The sequence below is a fragment of the Zingiber officinale genome, chromosome 9B (assembly GCF_018446385.1).
Source record: "Zingiber officinale cultivar Zhangliang chromosome 9B, Zo_v1.1, whole genome shotgun sequence".
NCBI lineage: Eukaryota > Viridiplantae > Streptophyta > Magnoliopsida > Zingiberales > Zingiberaceae > Zingiber > Zingiber officinale.
Window position 1 is genome coordinate 118,841,618 of NC_056003.1, and position 18,045 is coordinate 118,859,662.

Below are 18,045 nucleotides of genomic sequence, written 5' to 3' on the forward strand. Positions count from 1 at the left end.
TAGAATTTAAAATTTTAAAATTTAAGGGTTGGATTATATTGAATTTAAGTCAATTAAATTTTTTTTCTAGAGTTCAGACTTTCTTCTTAGGTTTAGAGTGTTTAAGATAAAAAATTTTAGATGGTCACTAGATATATTATATATATTTAGAGTTTAAAATTTTAAAAAAATATTAATTGAAAAAAATTACGTAACCTAAATATTATAGGTTAATTCTAATTCTTAAATCCTAAACCCTATTTTTTTTTTAATAATAATAATATTAATATTAATATGTGCTCACTGATAGGTATACAACCAAACATTTCCGTATATATACGAAAATGTTATGTTGTACATCTATCTGTGAGTACATAGTGTTGTTTTTTTTAAAAAAAAAAAAAAATAGGATATAACATTTAAGCTAAAGGAAGTAAATAAAAATAAAAATAAAAATAATATTAGGTGCTCCTTGATGAGTATGAGTGTGCATCATATTATTCCTCTCTATCTCTATATAGGGATTTTTTACCTTGCCTAATCCAGGTGTGGCTGCCCACATGGGTTAACTGTCATGTGGGTAGCCCCCCTCAGGCGCGCATGCGGGGCACGCGTAGGTGATGGGAGGGGTAACATTACCATATATATATATAGATGTTACCTTGTATATCGGGTTGTATGCGATAGCATGGTGCACAATTTTTTTTTATTTTTTGTTTATCTTTTTAGCTTGCAGTTAAGCTATTTGAAATTTTGCCCTTTAGAGTTTAGGGGTTAAATTATAGTATTTGTTCCTGTCTGGAAGCTGAGAAAATGAACCTGCCGAGGTGTGACATGGCTGGAATGTGGACCGCATCCTCATGACCCGGTGGTGAGCTGTCCGCTGCGTTGACCAGATCGTCGGAAGTCCTCCTCCGGTCAACTGTACCTGTATCCAGCGACCGGGTTCCCCCGGTCTCTGGTACCTCGGTGCTCGAGGCAAATTCCACAGACATATGAGCAACCGAATACTAATGACAGCATAATTAACTGAATGCAGAAAAGGTACGAGAACGTACCCTGGCCCAGGGGGGCGCCCTCGGATGGAGCGGTGAGCTGGTTCTGGTGAGGTGGATGAATGCAAGTCGGTCGGGCAGCCGAATCCGCGGGCGATAACTCGGAATCCAGTGCGGCATGGATCCAAAAGATGGCACGTAGGCCGGAATACCACAACAACTCGCAGGCCGGAGCTCAGCACGCAGGTCGGATAAGCCCAATAACCCACAATGATGATAATGATACAAAAAGTAAAATACCTCGGCGCGATGGCCGGAATTACCCAAATAGTACCAAGCTGTGGCTACCTGGAAGGTGACAATATCTACTAAAGACAACGGCAGTAGACGCGTGAGGGGGCTATTGCGGCTGTGGCCGCGGGAGAGGGCAGCGGTGGCTGCCGGCGGCGGCTGTGGCCGCGGGAGAGGGCAGCGATGGCTGCCGGCGGTGGCTGTGGCCGCGGGAGAGGGAGGAGAAGGAGAGGCGGAAGTCCGGTCCCTTGGCAGCGTCATCCGGTGAGGAGGCCGAAGACAGTGCTGACTGCGGGTGGCGGCGATAAAGGAACGCTCCTCCTCTCTCTCTCTGGCGGCGGATCCTTCCCCCTCCCTCTCGAACAGAATCCCCTCTTAAGAGCACGGTTCGTGCTCTTTTAAGCCCACAAAACCTAAAGGCCAAATGACAAAAAAGCCCTCTTTCTTCTCCTTAATTAATCCCATGCCATTCCCTATATCCGGATCAGTATTAAGCATAAAAAAATAAAATAAAAAATATTTTTGGTGCTCACAAGGTGTGCGGTGTAATATACACACACGCATGAACTTGTTACCCTTTCAACACTTGGGTGTGCACCCACTGATGTGACTGAGGGGAGGTACCTACGTAGCAGCATTGTCAATCGCGCACGGGGGGCGCACATGATGAGGTGGGCAGGGTAATTGCCCTTGCCCAATGAGCAAATTAACGGGTTGAATATTTCGAAATTGGCGAGGCGTAAATCCCTTCACTTGACACAACTCACTCTCCCATTCATATTACCTCTTAGTCACTGTAATTTACCTCCATTGTAATGATCCTGCGACGGACTGACAAGGGTATTGGGGCGAACTTAATTACCTTTTACCCTATACATAAAATTAAAATTTATATTTATCAATTAAATGAAAAGAAAATAGGGTAAAAATCAAATGGGTGTCTATCATTTATGTTTTCCACATATGGACATCTTATTTTTGATTAAAGTCAAGTAAGACCTCCTATGTGTCCCTTTTAAAGTGACATATCCAAAATACCTTTACATTATTAGAAGTTAACAACTAACTTCTATAATTATAGAAACTAACATCTATCCTTTAAAATATGTAGAAATTAGCAACTAGTTTATATAATTTGTTCGTGTAGAAGCTAATTACTAACTTCTATAATGTGTAAAAGTTAGCTAATAACTAGCTTTTACATGTGTTAGATTTTTCAATAGTAATTTATATCATTCGAGTATTTATATCATTTTAATTTTGTTTATTTGAGTGATAAGTTAGTTAAAATAATATGTCAATAAGAAAAATAAATGATTAAAATTTTACGACATTTATTACATTTTAAATAAATATTACTGAATAAAAATTAGTATTTAACTTTTACGACCCGTAAAAGTTAGTTATTAATTTTTACAACGTGCATAAGCTTGTTGTTACTTTGATTTTATATCGTTTTAATTTTATTTTTTTAACTAATAATTTAATTAAAATAATATTTTAATAAGTAAACTAAATAATGAGAATTTTATGAAATTCCTTCTATTTCAAATAAAGATAATTTATTCAAATCAAGCTTCTAGAAACGAGTAGGTTAAATATATCTGGCAACTTTTACCGCAGCGCAAAATTCAACAATATCTTTAATTAAAAATAGACGCAACGGACAAAAACATAAATGAAGAACACAACACCCTTTTATTTTTGGCCAATAAAATAAAATAAAATAAAATAAAATTCCGCTCTCGCGATGCTTCTCGTCTGACGCCCATGCTTCCTCGTACCTTCATTCCTGGTGTTTTGTCTTTTCTGTCGCGCTCAGTCATATAAACCCTAATGTCCTGCATTCCTCCCCACTCCCCACTCCACTCTCCCAAGAAGCTCCAGCTGTTCTCCTCCCCACCCTAATGCCCTGCATTCCTCCCCACTCTCCCAAGAAGCTCAAGATGTCCTCCTCCTCCGCCACCGAAGACGCCGCTTCGTCCGCCCCCGGCGAACCCCGGCGGCGCTACGAGCGTCGCATGGTGGCCATCTTCCTCGGCTACTGCGGCGCCGGGTACCAGGGCATGCAGAAGAACCCCGGCGCCCGGACCATCGAGGGAGACCTCGAGGAGGCCCTCTTCCTCGCCGGCGCTGTCCCTGCTGCCGACCGCGGCCTCTCGCGCCGCTACGAGTGGGCCCGATCTGCTCGCACCGACAAGGGCGTCAGCGCTGCTGCTCAGGTCGTCTCGGGCCGCTTCTGCTTCGATCCGCCTGGCTTCGTCGCCCGCCTCAACGTCCACCTCCCTGACCAGATCGCCGTCTTCGGCTTCAAGCGAGTCACCGACTCCTTCAGCGCCAAGAATCTCTGTGATCGGCGACGGTACGTCTACCTTCTTCCCGTGTTTTCCCTTGACCCTAGCGCACATCCGGACCGGGAGTCCGTCACGGAGAGCATCGGATCTGACAACGAGCTCACACGCTGCTTAGAGTGCTCAGAGAGGGGGCGCAAGAGACGTGCTTCTCAGGGATCTAAGCAGGAAGAAAGGCCTGTTTCTCAACAAGTCGCTTCGTTAAAAAATGGCGCTGTCAAAATTGAGGATGGTAAATTTGAGTCAGTTAAGCTAGAAAAACCTGACATTGCAAGTGTTGGAGCCAGTGACCATCAGCTTCTAGTCGTGAAGCTAGAAACTGCTGATTCTGTATCGATCCAAGGTGCCATTGATCCGGAAACTATAACAGAGCTTAGGGCTTCCAATGTGGATGAATCTGGTAATTCAAGCAATATTGATTTCTTCTCGGAAGAGAAATCGACAGTGGAGACTGTAGTTCATGAAGAATCCAATGAGCAACCGAGAGCCAAAACCAAATTCTGTTATGATGATGAACACAAAGCGAGATTCAATCGAATCCTACAGCAATATGTAGGAACTCATGACTTCTGTAACTTCACGAATAGAAGGGCTGAAGTTCCCTCTACTCGTCGATACATCATATCCTTCCACGCAAATACTGTCGTCTGTATTGACGGGATTGAGTTTGTGAAGTGTGAAGTTGTAGGGCAGAGCTTCATGCTCCATCAGATCAGGAAGATGATCGGCCTCGCTGTTGCGGTGATGAGGAATTGTGCACCCGAATCGATTATCGGTGTTGCCTTAAAAAAGTATGAGCTCCTTCTTGCAAATAGTGTGTAGGGAACTATTATCTCCAGGTTTTGGGTGATTCATTTGATCTTTTGCATTGTTCAGGGATGTAGGTGTCAAGGTTCCGACGGCTCCTGAAGTCGGACTATACCTGGACGAATGCCTATTCACTTCCTATAATAAGCAATGGAAGGACTCACATGAGCCACTGACCATGGATGCATATGCTGAAGAAGCTGAAGATTTTAAAATGAAGTATATACACACTCACATCGCCGCCATGGAGCACAAAGAAGGCACCTTTGCGCTCTGGCTTCACTCGTTGAACCATCGTAACTATCAAGATCTCTGTGCCATAAGTAACTGTGCTGTTCCTCATGGGAAACATGATGATGACGAGGATGAGCGTTATTACCCTTTTTAGTTGATGGTATGTTATCGTTTAGTTTGTATTTCAATGGTTGTTTTTAAGTTGACATCAGGTATTCAAGTTTCATGTTCCTCTATATGACATTTTGATTTTGCTTGAGTTTGATGGATTTGATGATGATGCATGTATATCGAGTTAGCATTTGTTTGCTCACTGTAAACTGTGCTAGCTCGGTGGCTAATTCTATAATCTGAATTTCAGTGGCCTTTTTGTTTTTATGGAAGTATTCATCGATACATGTTCATGTCAATGAACTGCAATGACCAGCGATACATGTTTCTCCGGTGAATTTGTATAACCATGGGACTCATTTTGAGTCTAACTTGTTTCCTTTTCCTATTCATTTTTCTTCTTCAATCTTCAACACATGTTTCTCCCGTGAACCCTAGAAGTCACCAAAGTCCTTTGCCATTGTTGTTGTTGTTGTAGTAGTAGTAGTAGTAGTAGTAAGACCCTAGGGTTTGATTAGGTCTTTCTCATTTCTTCTTGTTCTTTGGCACATGTTCTTTGACAAATTTGTAGAACCCTAGGATTTGCATAGTCCTCATCTTCTTCGTCTTGAAATTCTTCATCAGATGTTCCTCGGGTGAACTTGTAGATCCCTACGACTTTCGTAATCTTCTCCTTATTCTTTTACCTTCCACTCTATAAAGATGTTTTAGGTAGCTTAATAGTGAGACTTCTACCTTCCACTAGCGCGAAAGCAATGAAGGCTTTCAATGTGACCGATCTAGTAAGAATGAAACTTTCTTGCACGTACTACTACACGTTTGTAGAAAAATTTTCTCAGCTAAACGGTTTAGTAGAATTTGTCAGCTAGTTCTGGGCCAATGGAGCAATTTTTCTTAAATTATAGAAAATAATTTATTAGAAAAACAAAGAAAAATAGTCCACAGAATCTAAAACAAATTAAAATTAAAATTAAAATTATGAGAGTTTTTGTCATATTTATTATCCATGTTATTCAATTTTAATTTATATTATCTTATTAACTTTTTAAATGTTTTATATTTACTATGATTATAATTTAATTTGTTAACAATACCCAGAAATACACTGAATAATTAATTAAATTATTCATTTATCATAACCATGCTATTATATATTACTCATTTTTACCTACTAGAAAAAATTCAAAATCTCATACTAGTAAGTGACTAAGTCCTATATAATATAGTGTAACAATTAAAAGGCATTTTAAAAAACAAATTAAAAAAGCACCCTAACATATTTTATACCGAAAAAACTTTAATTTCAGTACTATTGTAAGTAACCACTTGTTAAAATAAACCAATTCAACTTATCAAAAATATTATATCTAGAATACTATTATATCAGATTTTTTTTTTTTTAACAATTTAGTAAAAATTATTTGAATTCTATCAAAATCACCTATAAAAGTATAGCCATCTTTAAATCAATTATAACATGAATTCACTTTAAATAATTAAATAATTACTGTACCCTTAAGAGCATCAATAATAAAATTAAACATTTCTATCTAATATTTTTAACCCCCGTCCACATTATCAATCAAATATCTTACTCCTCAAATATCTTAAATTCTAAAATCAAATATTCTACAAACCAAATATTGACGAGACCACCTATCACATATATTACTCTCAAATATTCCAAATTTCATCATTAATTTTTTTATTAAAAAAATAGAGAAAAAATCACCATGCATAACTCACCCGGTGATTTCAAATTGCCTTGATAATATCCTTCCAATGAGGAATATTTGAAATTGAGGAAGAAATATCGCCGTTTAATATTCTCACTATGGATGCCCTAAGTGATTTTAACCATGATTTCAATCAAACTTAAATAATTTTAACTAAAGATTTTTTTAATATAAAGTGCTCTTTATACAATAATATTTTTTTAAAGTCAAATTGAACTAAAAAATCTTATTTCAACACGTAGCATATACAATATAACAATAAAATTAGAATAAAAATATTTTCAGTACGAGAAATATATTAGAGTGCTCTTTTGATTATTTTTTTTTTAACGAACGCATTCTAATAATTAACAATGACTTTTTGTTTTGTTTTATACTATTGTCTTCTACATAGAACGATGTCCTGCGGATGTAACAATAATGAGCATAACTAACGATAATAAATAATTTAGTTAATTTTTTCTAAATATAATCATGAAAGCATCTCCCACTTATTGATAAATTTAAATCACAGTGATAATTTAATGAAGATTCACAGAATTTTAATTTTCCATTTTCTATTTCAACACACCAATTTTCACACTTTTTAAAAATTATTTTTTATAAACTGAATAGAAATATATATTTTTTTAAAAAATCTAAATGCAGCCTAAAAGTTTCAAACATGGTAGCAAGGAGATTCTGAAAAGATTTCACTAATAAGTGCAGCTAAAAAGAACTTACTTCGAATATTACCAGATGACCACTAATTGAGATATCTCTAAATATTGCTGGAGCAACAAACTTGGAGTCATGGACCAAAATGTTCCATGTCTGGAGATATTTCCAATCCTCTTAGAAGACTTCTTGCCGTCTCGCTCTCCTGCAAGTTCAGTAACGTCGTGAGAAGAAGTTATCGCATATTTTGAAAATTGAAAAAGGAAAAACAATAAATGAATCCTTTCTTTGTTTGGTATTTCCTGTACATCCTACTCAAATAATGAAAATGCATACCGGACCAGTATAATCCAAGAGCCTCCTGCAATAGTACTCTGCTTCTTGGAATCTCTTCTTAGTTTGGTAATACTTGGCGAGGTAAAACATTGCTTCAACCATATTAGGCCCTTGCCTCTCTTCAGCTTCCATCCTATCGAGATCTTTCTTGTAGAAAAATGCAGCCCGTTCAGAATGCCCAAGAGCATCATGCAGCTTGGCAAGCTGAAGCAGGGCTATCCCTTCACTGTCATTACAGTTTGCAGCTCTTTTGAAGCATTTGATGGCCTCATTGAGCATCTGAAGTGGTGCACTTTCATACAAATGAGCCATTGCGATCCAAGGCCTAGAGTCGTTAGGCTGCAAGTATGACGATTTCCGAAAATAGTAAAGGGCGTAGAAAGGCATGCTCATCACCTCATAGGTTTGCCCCAAACCATACCACGCGCGGTAGTCTCTAGGATTTATTTCAATGGCCCTGCGGTAGGCATCGGTTGCAGCTGGTGTGTTTTTCATCTCAACATATTCATGGCCCATTAGAGTCCAAGCTGAAAGGAATTTTCTGTTAAGTTTGACCGCCCTTCTGAAGTATAAAACTGATTTCTCATGTTGTCCCTTCAAACTGTAATAATTTGCTATGATGCAGCAAGACTCTGGCCTATATTTGTCTGTTAAAGACACCCTGTGGGCAAGGAAACTCAGAGGAGAAAAAGATTCTTTTGCGTAGAGTAAATTCGAATAGACATCCATTGATTCCACACGGTGAGGATCTTTGCAGAGAAGATCTTCAAAGATTAGTTCAGCATCATCAAGCTCCCTCAAGCAATACAGAACTGTTGCAATTTGAGACTGAATATAGTTGCTAGACTGGAAAACCCCCAACAAGCGTTCATATCTTTTCAAAGCTTCTTCATGCATCTTCAGTTCCTGATATGCACTAGCAAGAAAAAAGTCCTTCATCCAGTGGTTTTTTAGATTCAGATTGTTCAAAGTGTCAGCAGTAGTGCAAAGGGCTTGAAGTTCCAACCAAGCACTCCAATTCCATGGAAAGCAGTTAACAGACTCCACAAGCACTTTCATAGCAGCATTCTCACAGCCTTTATCTTTGAGGATGATGCCATACAAATATAAACCAAATGAATCAATGCTGCCAGCTCTCCTTAACGAAGATAGTTCTCTCTCTAAAGAAATCAACTCTCTGTTTACAGCATCACTCTTGCCCAAAGATCCCTCAAGTTCAAACATCTCTTCCTCCTTGCGCTTTTCTCCTGCCTATGGAACAGAAAACTAGATAAAGCTTAATGGTTATGACTATAATGGTAGAACAGTAAAAAATGCTCTAGTCAATGTGTTGTAAAAAATATCAGGTGCATTATGGCACCAAGGTTGCACTAAGCCACTAACGGTAAGAAAAAGGAAAGCATATATCTCATACAAATCATTCCCAAAAAAGATGGGGATTTCTACACTCCCCCTTAAGACAGATCAACATTGTTGATCATTCCCATCTTGCTCATGAAATCTTCAATACTTGCTTTTTGAAGACCCTTTACAAGAATGCCAGTTGTTTCCTCTCTGGTAGTAATGTATGTCATCTATACAGTCCCATTATCAATTTTTTTTTCTTTATGAAATGGTAGACAACCTCTAGATTTTTTTCTCGGTCATGTTGAATAAGATTACAGGCTATACTTACAGTTGCCTTGTTTTCATAAGATAACTTTATGGGAGAGATACTAGGGAGTTTTAGATGATTTAGAAGCCTCCCTAGTCATAATCGTTCACATATATTGTGAGCCAATGCCTGAAATTCAGCCTCTATGTTGCTTCTCACAGTTTCAGACTATTTCTTACTTCTCCATGTCATAACATTACCCTAAGCATTGGTACAATAACCCAAAGTTGATCATCTACGGGAAGAAGAAAACCTGCCTAGTCATCCTGTTATCACTTTTCTTTTAAAAAAAAACAAACCCTTTCCTAGTGTTCTTTAGATTTCCAAGAGTGATCTTCAGATCCCTCAAAATTATATACACCAAATCATGTGTTTGTATTGGGTGAGTACAATAACCCAAAGTTGATCATCTATGCAAAGAAGAACCTGCCCAGTCATCCTGTTATCACTTTTCTTTTAAAAAAACAAACCCTTTCCCAGTGTTCTTTAGATTTCCAAAAGTGATCTTTAGATCCCTCAAAATTCTATACCCTACATCATGTGTTTGTATTGGGTGAGTGCATAAATTAGCGAGCCACACTAATTGCAAAAAGTACGTGAAGTCGTGTTGGGGATAAGTAAATTAGTTTACCCACTATCCTCTAGTACTACTTTCAATCAACCTTGCAAACACCCTCCAAGGCTAACTTAATATTAAGCCCCATAGGTACATCATGCAATCTGCAACACAACGTATCAATGTCTTTAACAGCTATCTCTTTAGTTCATGAAAATCCCTTCAAAGGTATCTCTTTGAAGAATTTAATTCTTCATGGTTATCCCCTAGGAATTTGATATCACCTACATACATTAAAGATAGTAATTTACCATCTTTCAAAGTGTTTGTAAAAGCCTGTGAGATACAACTGAACCTTTGTAAACCCTTGTCTCTTGACCACTTGAGCAAACTTTTCATAGAGTTTTTTTTCATCCTTCCTTTCCATAACCTGGAAGAATATCCATATAAAATTTAAAATGTGGGTCACCATCTAGAAATGTTCTTCACATCTAATTATTGTAGTGGTCAATCAGGATTGGATGCTATGATAGAAGTACTCTTACTATATTAAATTTGGTACAGGAGTAAAATTCTCCTAATAGTCTAAAGTTCTTGCAACAAGTCTTGCCTTGTACAGTTAACACTTCCCTCTGTATTGCACTTCACTGTAAAAGCCCACTTACATCCTAATATTTTTACCCTTAGGTAATCTAAGTACCATTCCTTTCTAGAACGCCCATCTTCTCTGGAACCATTGTTCTTGAGTAAGCACATAGTTATTTAAGGCGTGAGGTACCCAAAAGCGCATAGGTGCTATGGGACCTAAGACGCTAGGCGCAAGGTGAGACGCACGCCTTACTAAAGTAAGGCACTTTGGGTATAAATTTATACAATTCAAACATATAGGAAATTTCTGCCGACATATTTCACTAACAAACTATTAAACAATAATGTAAATATAAATTCACTAACATTCAAATATTGAAATAGTTTATTTTCACAATCAAAATCAAACTTCAAATTAAAGAAAAAACAAACTTCAAATATTGAAGAGCCATGCAAAGAGAAATAAGTTTGCAAGGGAGGTTGATGTTTATTTTTTAGGGAAGAGGAAGAGTCGTACAAAAAAATATGTTGCATGCATGCAACCTAATTAAAGGTTGATGTTCATTTTCTAGGGAAGAGGAAGAGTCACTCAAGAAAAATGTGTAGTATGCATGCAACCTAATTAAAGGTTGTGGTTCATTTTCTAGGGGACACGTGCATGCAATCTCAGAGCATCCACAATAAGAGAGGATATTTTTTCCAAATATTTATGATCCGCACTTCCACATCACTCTTCCAATATTTCACTCTTCAAATATCTTAAATCCCACAATCAAATATTTCACCAACTAAATATTTATGGGTCTCATCCATTAAATATCCCACTCTCAAACATCTCCAATTTCACAAACAAATATCTCACTAACTAAATATTTATGGGCCCGATAATCATTTTATTAATTTTATATCTAATTTTATATTTAAATAAAATTAATTATATTTTTCAATTCTTCAATTTAATATATTTCATCTATTATTTATCTATAAATATTTTTTAAAATATATTTACTATAATATAATAATTATTTTAATATTAATATTTTATTAAAAAAAGAGTAATACAAAACGTTGATTGAATTAAAAACAATAAAAGCAACATTGATTTTTTTTTCCAAAGCGATTGAATTTTTTTTAAAAAAAAATTTCGTTGCCCACCAAAAGGTGGGCCTGGTTGGCTGGTTGCATGCCACAAAAGAGAAATCATCGGGCACAAACTTGTGCCCAGTGTCCAGTGATTTCTAATATCTTTCAAATATCCCCCTCCAATGAGGGATATTTGAGAGGGGGGATATTTAGAGAAATATTCTCTCGAAATATCCCTTATTATGGATGCTCTAATTAATTTAAAAGGTAATTAAAAGTATGGGTTGGGCTTTAAATATTTTTTTCACTTCAATAAGGCAAGGGAAATTGCACCTTAAGCATGCCTTACCTCTCAAATGGCGTGTGCTTAAGCGCGCTTCTTTCAAGTATTGCGCATGGGTCACTACCCAGGTGCAAATGGGGCACCTGGCTGCGCCTTGAGCCTAGGTGCAATCGGGCACACGCTTTTAACAACTATGAGTCAACAAGAGCTTGTTGTATATCCTTTGGTATCTCTATCTTGAACAAGATATTAAAGGCTTCAAATTAAGAGATACTTCTCATCAGAAATAAACCTTGATACAGGATGTTGAGTCAAGGACCTGATCCAACCCAGATCTTCAATCTGGGCTCAACATCAAGCTTGACTGATTCTCTAGCCAACTCAGTACAGAACTTGAATTTGGGTCAGACTCTTGACCTTGTTGAGTTTTGTCATCACTTTAAGAATGTGTTGTGTGAATAGAAAGCTAACTCAAGAGGTTGAGAGCTATCTCCCCTGTTTTCAATATTGTTTCTTGCTTAATGGGTGGTAAATAGGGATAAAATCTAATTGGATGTTAGGTAATGAATATGATATGGTCCCAAGTATAGAATCGAGTCACAGGTCGAGATCTGGATCTGTACTTGGTCATGCAACACGTAAGGGGGGAAGGGAGGAGGAAAAAGACTCGTCCTAGAAAGAGTCCAAATCACTAAAGGGGGAAGACTCATCCTAGACAGGGTCCTAATTGTTCAATTTTTCTCTCTCCCTTTATTAATAATGACACTCCTTATATAAGGAGTCAAACATGACAAGATTAGGAAAGATCAACCATAAAGGAAAACAAGGAATCAAAAATAGAAAAGCTAATTAGGCCATTATTTGTTTTCTACTATAGCAGTAGTTAAATTAGGTCATTATTTATTTTCTACTAATTAGGCAATAGCTAATTTATTTCTAATAGCTAATTAGGTAGTAATTAATTTGCTTCCAACTATAGCGATGTTCAACAAAGGAGTCCACCTTGGCGTCCACATCATCACTCCCCTCCTCGATACTGAGCTTGTCCTCAAGCTCGAAAGCGGAGTATAACGCCACTAATAACATGAAGGAAAATTTCTGAATTCACTTCCCCCTCTTCCTCACCTTCCCTGTCATCATCAGGCACTTCAATCCAAAACAAGCGTTTACACTTGTGATCCGTGGAGTAGGATTCATCACAGTTAAAACAAAGGCCCTTGGCTCTCCGTTCTGCCATCTCGGCACAAGTTAGACGCTTGAAAAATGAAACAGGTGGAGTCTCCTTGCTGATGTCCGGGGTCCTGGTCTTCGCCAAAGGAGGGTCTCCACTGCTGGTGTTGAGCTTGGTTGTGGTCCCGCCCCAATTCGTGCGCAGCAGCCCCCCACCTTGATGGAAGCACGGCTTTCGTTCTAGTGTCCTGGTCATATTCATTGCAATGCCTAGGTTTTCAGGCTTCTGCGGTTCGATGTCGATACGGAGACGGAGATCTTCGACTAGCCCTGCAGTGAATAAGTCAACTTGTTCTTGTGGTCGGAGGTCCGAGGTCCGAGCGAGGTGAGATTGAAATTGGCGTTGGTAGTCTCTACAGAGCCTGTTTGCTTCAGATTTGCTAGCTCTCCCAAAGGGTTGTTGCTTAGGGGCGGGCCAAAGCGGATATGATAGTGGTCTCTGAACTGCTTCCAAGTCATCTCTGGCTCTTCTTGCTTTACCTGATCAAACCAAAGTTGGGCTTCCCCTACCAAGTGGAAGGCAGCAAGGCCAACCTTGTCAACCTCTGCGGTCCTTTGGTTGGTAAAGAATTTTTCATACCTTTTAACCTAGCTCAGCGAATCCCCTTCTCCAGAATAGGTGGGGAACTCCTGCTTTGAGTATCGCAGAGCCATGGTGATGCTGGTTGGCAGTTCAGGTCTGACCTCTGAGCCTCTAGAAAAGCCATGCTCTGCGCCGGTAGGGTTGTCTGCAGTGTGCAAAGGTCGTCGTTTAGCATCTTGAACAGTACGGGAAATCTCAACAATCTGCTCCTCTAGTCCTTGCTGGCGAAAAGTGATCTGCTTCATGAAAACTTATTGTTGTGACATCAATCTTTCCATGAAGGCTTCGAGTTTGGATGTGATAGGATCCGTGTCACCCATGACCGGCTCTGATACCAAGTTGATATGGTCCCAAGTATAGGATCGAGTCAGGTTGAGATCCGAATTCGTACTTGGTCATGCAACACGTAAGGGGGGAAGGGAGGAGGAAAAAGACTCGTCCTAGACAAAGTTCAAATCACTCAAGGGGGAAGACTCGTCCTAGAGAGAGTCCTAATTGCTCAATTTTTCTCTCTCCCTTTATTAATAATGACACTCCTTATATAAGGAGTCAAACATGACAAGATTAGGAAAGACCAACCATAAAGGAAAACAAGGAATCAAAAATAGAAAAGATAATTAGGTCATTATTTGTTTTCTACTATAGCAATAGTTAAATTAGGTCATTATTTATTTTCTACTAATTAGGCAATAGCTAATTTATTTCTAATAGCTAATTAGGTAGTAATTAATTTGCTTCCAACTATAGCGATGTTCAACAAAGGCGTCCACATCAGAATATGATGAAGGGAAGAAAATAAGAGTCAATACGTAGTAGTTTCAAGTCTTGGATTATCCTAGGACTTATCTTCACTCATCACCACCTAACAAGAAGGCATGGAAAAGTAAGATTAGGATTTAAGAAAGCCAACGCCCATGGATATAAATACGTGATTAAGTGATGGGGAATAACACTTGTAAACGACATTGAGTGGAAGAAATTTCAATAAACACACTTGGTTGATTCCAGATCAAGTTTTGAGTGAATTGGGAATTGATTATGCATAAAAGCAACACATCCAATGAACCTAAGTAGAAGAGATGAGATGGACATGCTTGTAAAAAAAAAGTGATATTGGAGGTTTAAACTTGAGGACTCGTGAGGGATTCTATTTATGAGATAGGTGGATATTAGAATGACTTCATCACAAAGATCTTTTAGGATATGCATAGTGAACAATAATGCTCCAATAACTTCACGGTGTCAAATTTTCTTTTCTGTGATATTTAGTTAAGGTGTACTAGGATAGGAACTCCATTAAATAATTGCATTAATTTCCATATATTGACTGTGGAATGAAGTATTCATTTCCATTGTCAAATTGTCAAGATCTCAACGGAGGTGTAGAACTGGTTTCTTATAATTGAAGGAAATGATTTTTCTAGTTTCATATATTTCTTTAAGAAGGTAGAGCAAGTAAACTCTAGTGTGATCATCAATGAGTGCAATGAACTACTCAGTACCTGTGATATTTTTGATACAAGTGAATCCCCGTACATTGTTATCGATTAGGGAGAAAGCAAGAGACTCTATAAATGGATTGAAGAGGAAAGATATGCATCTATATTTAGCTAACTAACAAAACTCACAACTGAAGGAGCTAGGATTTTTATTCATAAACAATTTGAAAACAAGTGTTTAAATAATGAAATTGGAATGGCCAAATCTATTAGGCTACACCATTAGTTTATCATTATTAAAAATAGAAAAGGAGTTACTTTGAACAGAGTAGCCTATTTTCTCACATAACCATCATCCTCATAGTAGTAGAGTACATTATCTTCTCTAGAACTGTCAATCATCCTCCCCAATCCTAGCATCTGAATTTCACAAGTTGCAGAGAATTTAGCACAAAAATTAAGTTAATGGATCATCTTGCTAATAGAAACCATATTACTGGCAAAACTTGGCATGTGGCATAGAGTGGAGAGTGTTGTGTTTGACAAGTTTACTGAAACTTTTCCCAGTAATATAGGAGAATGTTCCATCTGCATTTCTAGCTCTGGAATTCCAATGACAAAGTATATAGGAGATAAATAGAGATGGATTTCCTATTATATGGTTGGTGCTCTAGTATCAAATATCGGAATTCTATTCCAGACATATAGAGCAGTACCTTTGTGAATAAAATTGCTAACTGTTTGAGTTCCTATCAATTGACACAGAATTATTTTGGACTGTGCAGCTGTTCTGGTTGGGACTTACTCAAAAATGCCCCTAAAGACTTACTACAAGCAACCAAGCACTGCATTCCTTGACTTCTCTTCCATTGATGCTTACTAATCCTTGTCATCTAACTTCTAGTTTGTGATCTATAAGACTGTAATTGATACCCTGATATCCACCTTACCCAGGTCAGCAGGCCCATGCCTATGTGGCCTCACTCTACATCGGCATATTGCAGTTACGTGTTCCAAAGCCCCAGGATCTTCCCAGCTTGCTATTCCTGAACTCCTTGAGTTCCCTACTTTGAACTTCCCGAGCACTCCCCTCTGAGCATTCCGAGCTTCTCGAACTCTTCACTCCAAGCTTCTACTACCGCCCATGTGGTTATTGGTCATTTGTAAACGTGACTCACGGTAACTACTTATGGAGTTAATGGCCAGTAACAACAGAACGACTGACATTAATGGAGGTAGTTAATGGAGTTGATTAAGGGCTGAGAGATCGTGGGCATGATCTCCATTAGTAACTTTCAATCCCATACTTATAAATACCAAGGTGTGTCAGTATTTGGAAGGGATCTCTCTTTCTGATTTTTCCGTATGTTTACCATTCCACATATTGAGACTAACTTAAACATTGGATGGGCTTTGCCAGACAACTCTGGCCCCTGACGCTTGTTCGCATATTTGCAAGTTAGACCTTATTGTGCCATCCCACCTTGTTAGTGGACTTCTCCATCCTCAACCAGTCAACCCACACTAAGCAGGCCAAATCATACTTCCACTTAATATACACATTGTTGGCATATTTCTGCAATATCAAATCTCTCACCCTCTCACAATTCTCTTTGCTCTCGCTTCTACTACTCCTACCGACTTAAGCATCTAAGGGACTATGTTACACAAATCAGGCACCTTTTGACATTTGCTCTAGTGTATGTACATCATACTACACCGTCCAAGTCAGACCACCTGAGAGGTGTACCCAGGTCATGCGATCGAGCTCTCTAGATATTCTCTCCCCAATCTCAAGTCACGGAATTGAGTTCTCTTATATTCTCTCCCTGAACTCAGGTCATGGGGTCAAGTTCCCTTAGTTAGATTTTGTGTTGTTTCTTGTTCTGACACTATTGTAGATCACTTGTTTGCTTCTAGGAGGGCCTAGCTTAGGTACGGGGTTACAATTTTAACTAACAAAGACAAATCTGGAGATTCTTCACAAAATCAAACATATCTTTAATAATTGGAGGATTTCCCTTAAGATCCCAATGATTCATCTTATAATTGAGTGATTTCAAAATGATTTAACTTTGATTTTTCTTTTTCTTTTTCTTTTTCTTTTTGACTCTGGCATATTTGTTTATGATCGCTATGATTTCACTGGAAATTCCAATAGAAAGTTTCTATTACTAGGTTAAGGGGGTAGCCAGAATCCCCATCTAGACTTGAAGTAACCAATTTGTGAAATTGATGAAAAAGGATGCAGGAAACAAAGCACCACATCAAGCTAACACACTAGAACATAGAAAACCCACAAACGTCCACAAAGGATGTAAAAAGTCAGATGGACTCCTAGTTGCTTTTTTTCCAAATAGAAGGTATCATCAAATTGAACAAGAACAATGGTGGATGCGTTTCATCAAACAACATGAGGAAGAAATTGCAAATACCAAACGAGCTCAGTAACTAGTGGGAGGGCAGTCAGAGCAAAGCGTACCAAGTAGAGGGAATAGCAGCGGAAGAAAACGGCCTTCTTCCCAGTTTGATTTTCGAGAACGTAGACGGCCCGCCGGTACTCGCGGCAGTCAAAGTATGACTTGGCCAGGAGGTAGCGATCATTGCTCCCGCCGTCGAACCCATCATCGGCAGGTAGAGGCGTGCTGACATAAGATACGCCGGCTTGGGGCGTGACAGCGGCCTCGGCTGACGCGGGAGCTGAAGAGTCAGAGCGGACGCAGCGGCGACAGGAGGCATCAGGGTGCAGGTGGGAGAAGGAGCGGAAGCCGCTGGCTGCGGAGGTAGAGGGGCCAGCACTGGCACGGGCGGAGACAGCTGACGAGGATGCCGAAGGGAGAACGTCCAGATCTACGAGGAGTTCCAAAGCCCTACCGGGGAGCGGAAAGAGGGTTAGAGGTTACGATAGTATCAAGGAAATCAAGGATAGGGATCGAGAACCATTTGGCGGCACAGTAGAGGCCGCGATCACTGAGATGGCGGGCGGCGGATCGAAGCTCCACTCGGTAGCTCTCTTTGGAACTCATTCTGATCTCAAATTTCGCCGGCGTTCGGAGTGTCGACGACGATTGCTTCGTTGCGGCAGACGGCGGCGAGGTGGGGTTTTGGTTCGGGTGGGAGGGAAGAGAGTTA

The 18,045-nt window shown here is 39.0% G+C and overlaps 2 protein-coding genes across 2 annotated transcripts; one reads left to right on the plus strand and one right to left on the minus strand.

The window, feature by feature from the left end:
• Positions 1–3,111: 3,111 nt before the first annotated feature.
• LOC122022348 (tRNA pseudouridine synthase A-like) lies at positions 3,112–4,916 on the plus strand. The gene is made up of 2 exons (XM_042580310.1): positions 3,112–4,407; positions 4,493–4,916. Exons 1-2 carry the CDS (start codon positions 3,173–3,175, stop codon positions 4,809–4,811), a joined length of 1,554 nt encoding a protein of 517 aa, XP_042436244.1. The 5' UTR covers positions 3,112–3,172; the 3' UTR covers positions 4,812–4,916.
• A 2,168-nt stretch (positions 4,917–7,084) lies between these two features.
• On the minus strand, positions 7,085–18,045 carry LOC122025072 (anaphase-promoting complex subunit 8-like). Its single transcript, XM_042583831.1, has 4 exons — positions 17,854–18,045; positions 17,396–17,783; positions 7,498–8,748; positions 7,085–7,366 (listed from the first exon to the last, which is right to left on the minus strand). Exons 1-4 carry the CDS (start codon positions 17,937–17,939, stop codon positions 7,295–7,297), a joined length of 1,797 nt encoding a protein of 598 aa, XP_042439765.1. The 5' UTR covers positions 17,940–18,045; the 3' UTR covers positions 7,085–7,294.

Coding starts and splice junctions, on each gene's coding strand:
- LOC122025072 (XM_042583831.1), bottom strand. CDS start 17,939: ATGAGTTCCAAAGAGAGCTACCGAGTGGAGCTTCGATCCGCCGCCCGC. Junction 17,784..17,853: donor CTCTACTGTGCCGCCAAATG/GTTCTCGATCCC, acceptor GCTCCCCGGTAG/GGCTTTGGAACTCCTCGTAG. Junction 7,367..7,497: donor TCTTGGATTATACTGGTCCG/GTATGCATTTTC, acceptor CTGAACTTGCAG/GAGAGCGAGACGGCAAGAAG.
- LOC122022348 (XM_042580310.1), top strand. CDS start 3,173: ATGCCCTGCATTCCTCCCCACTCTCCCAAGAAGCTCAAGATGTCCTCC. Junction 4,408..4,492: donor ATCGGTGTTGCCTTAAAAAA/GTATGAGCTCCT, acceptor TGCATTGTTCAG/GGATGTAGGTGTCAAGGTTC.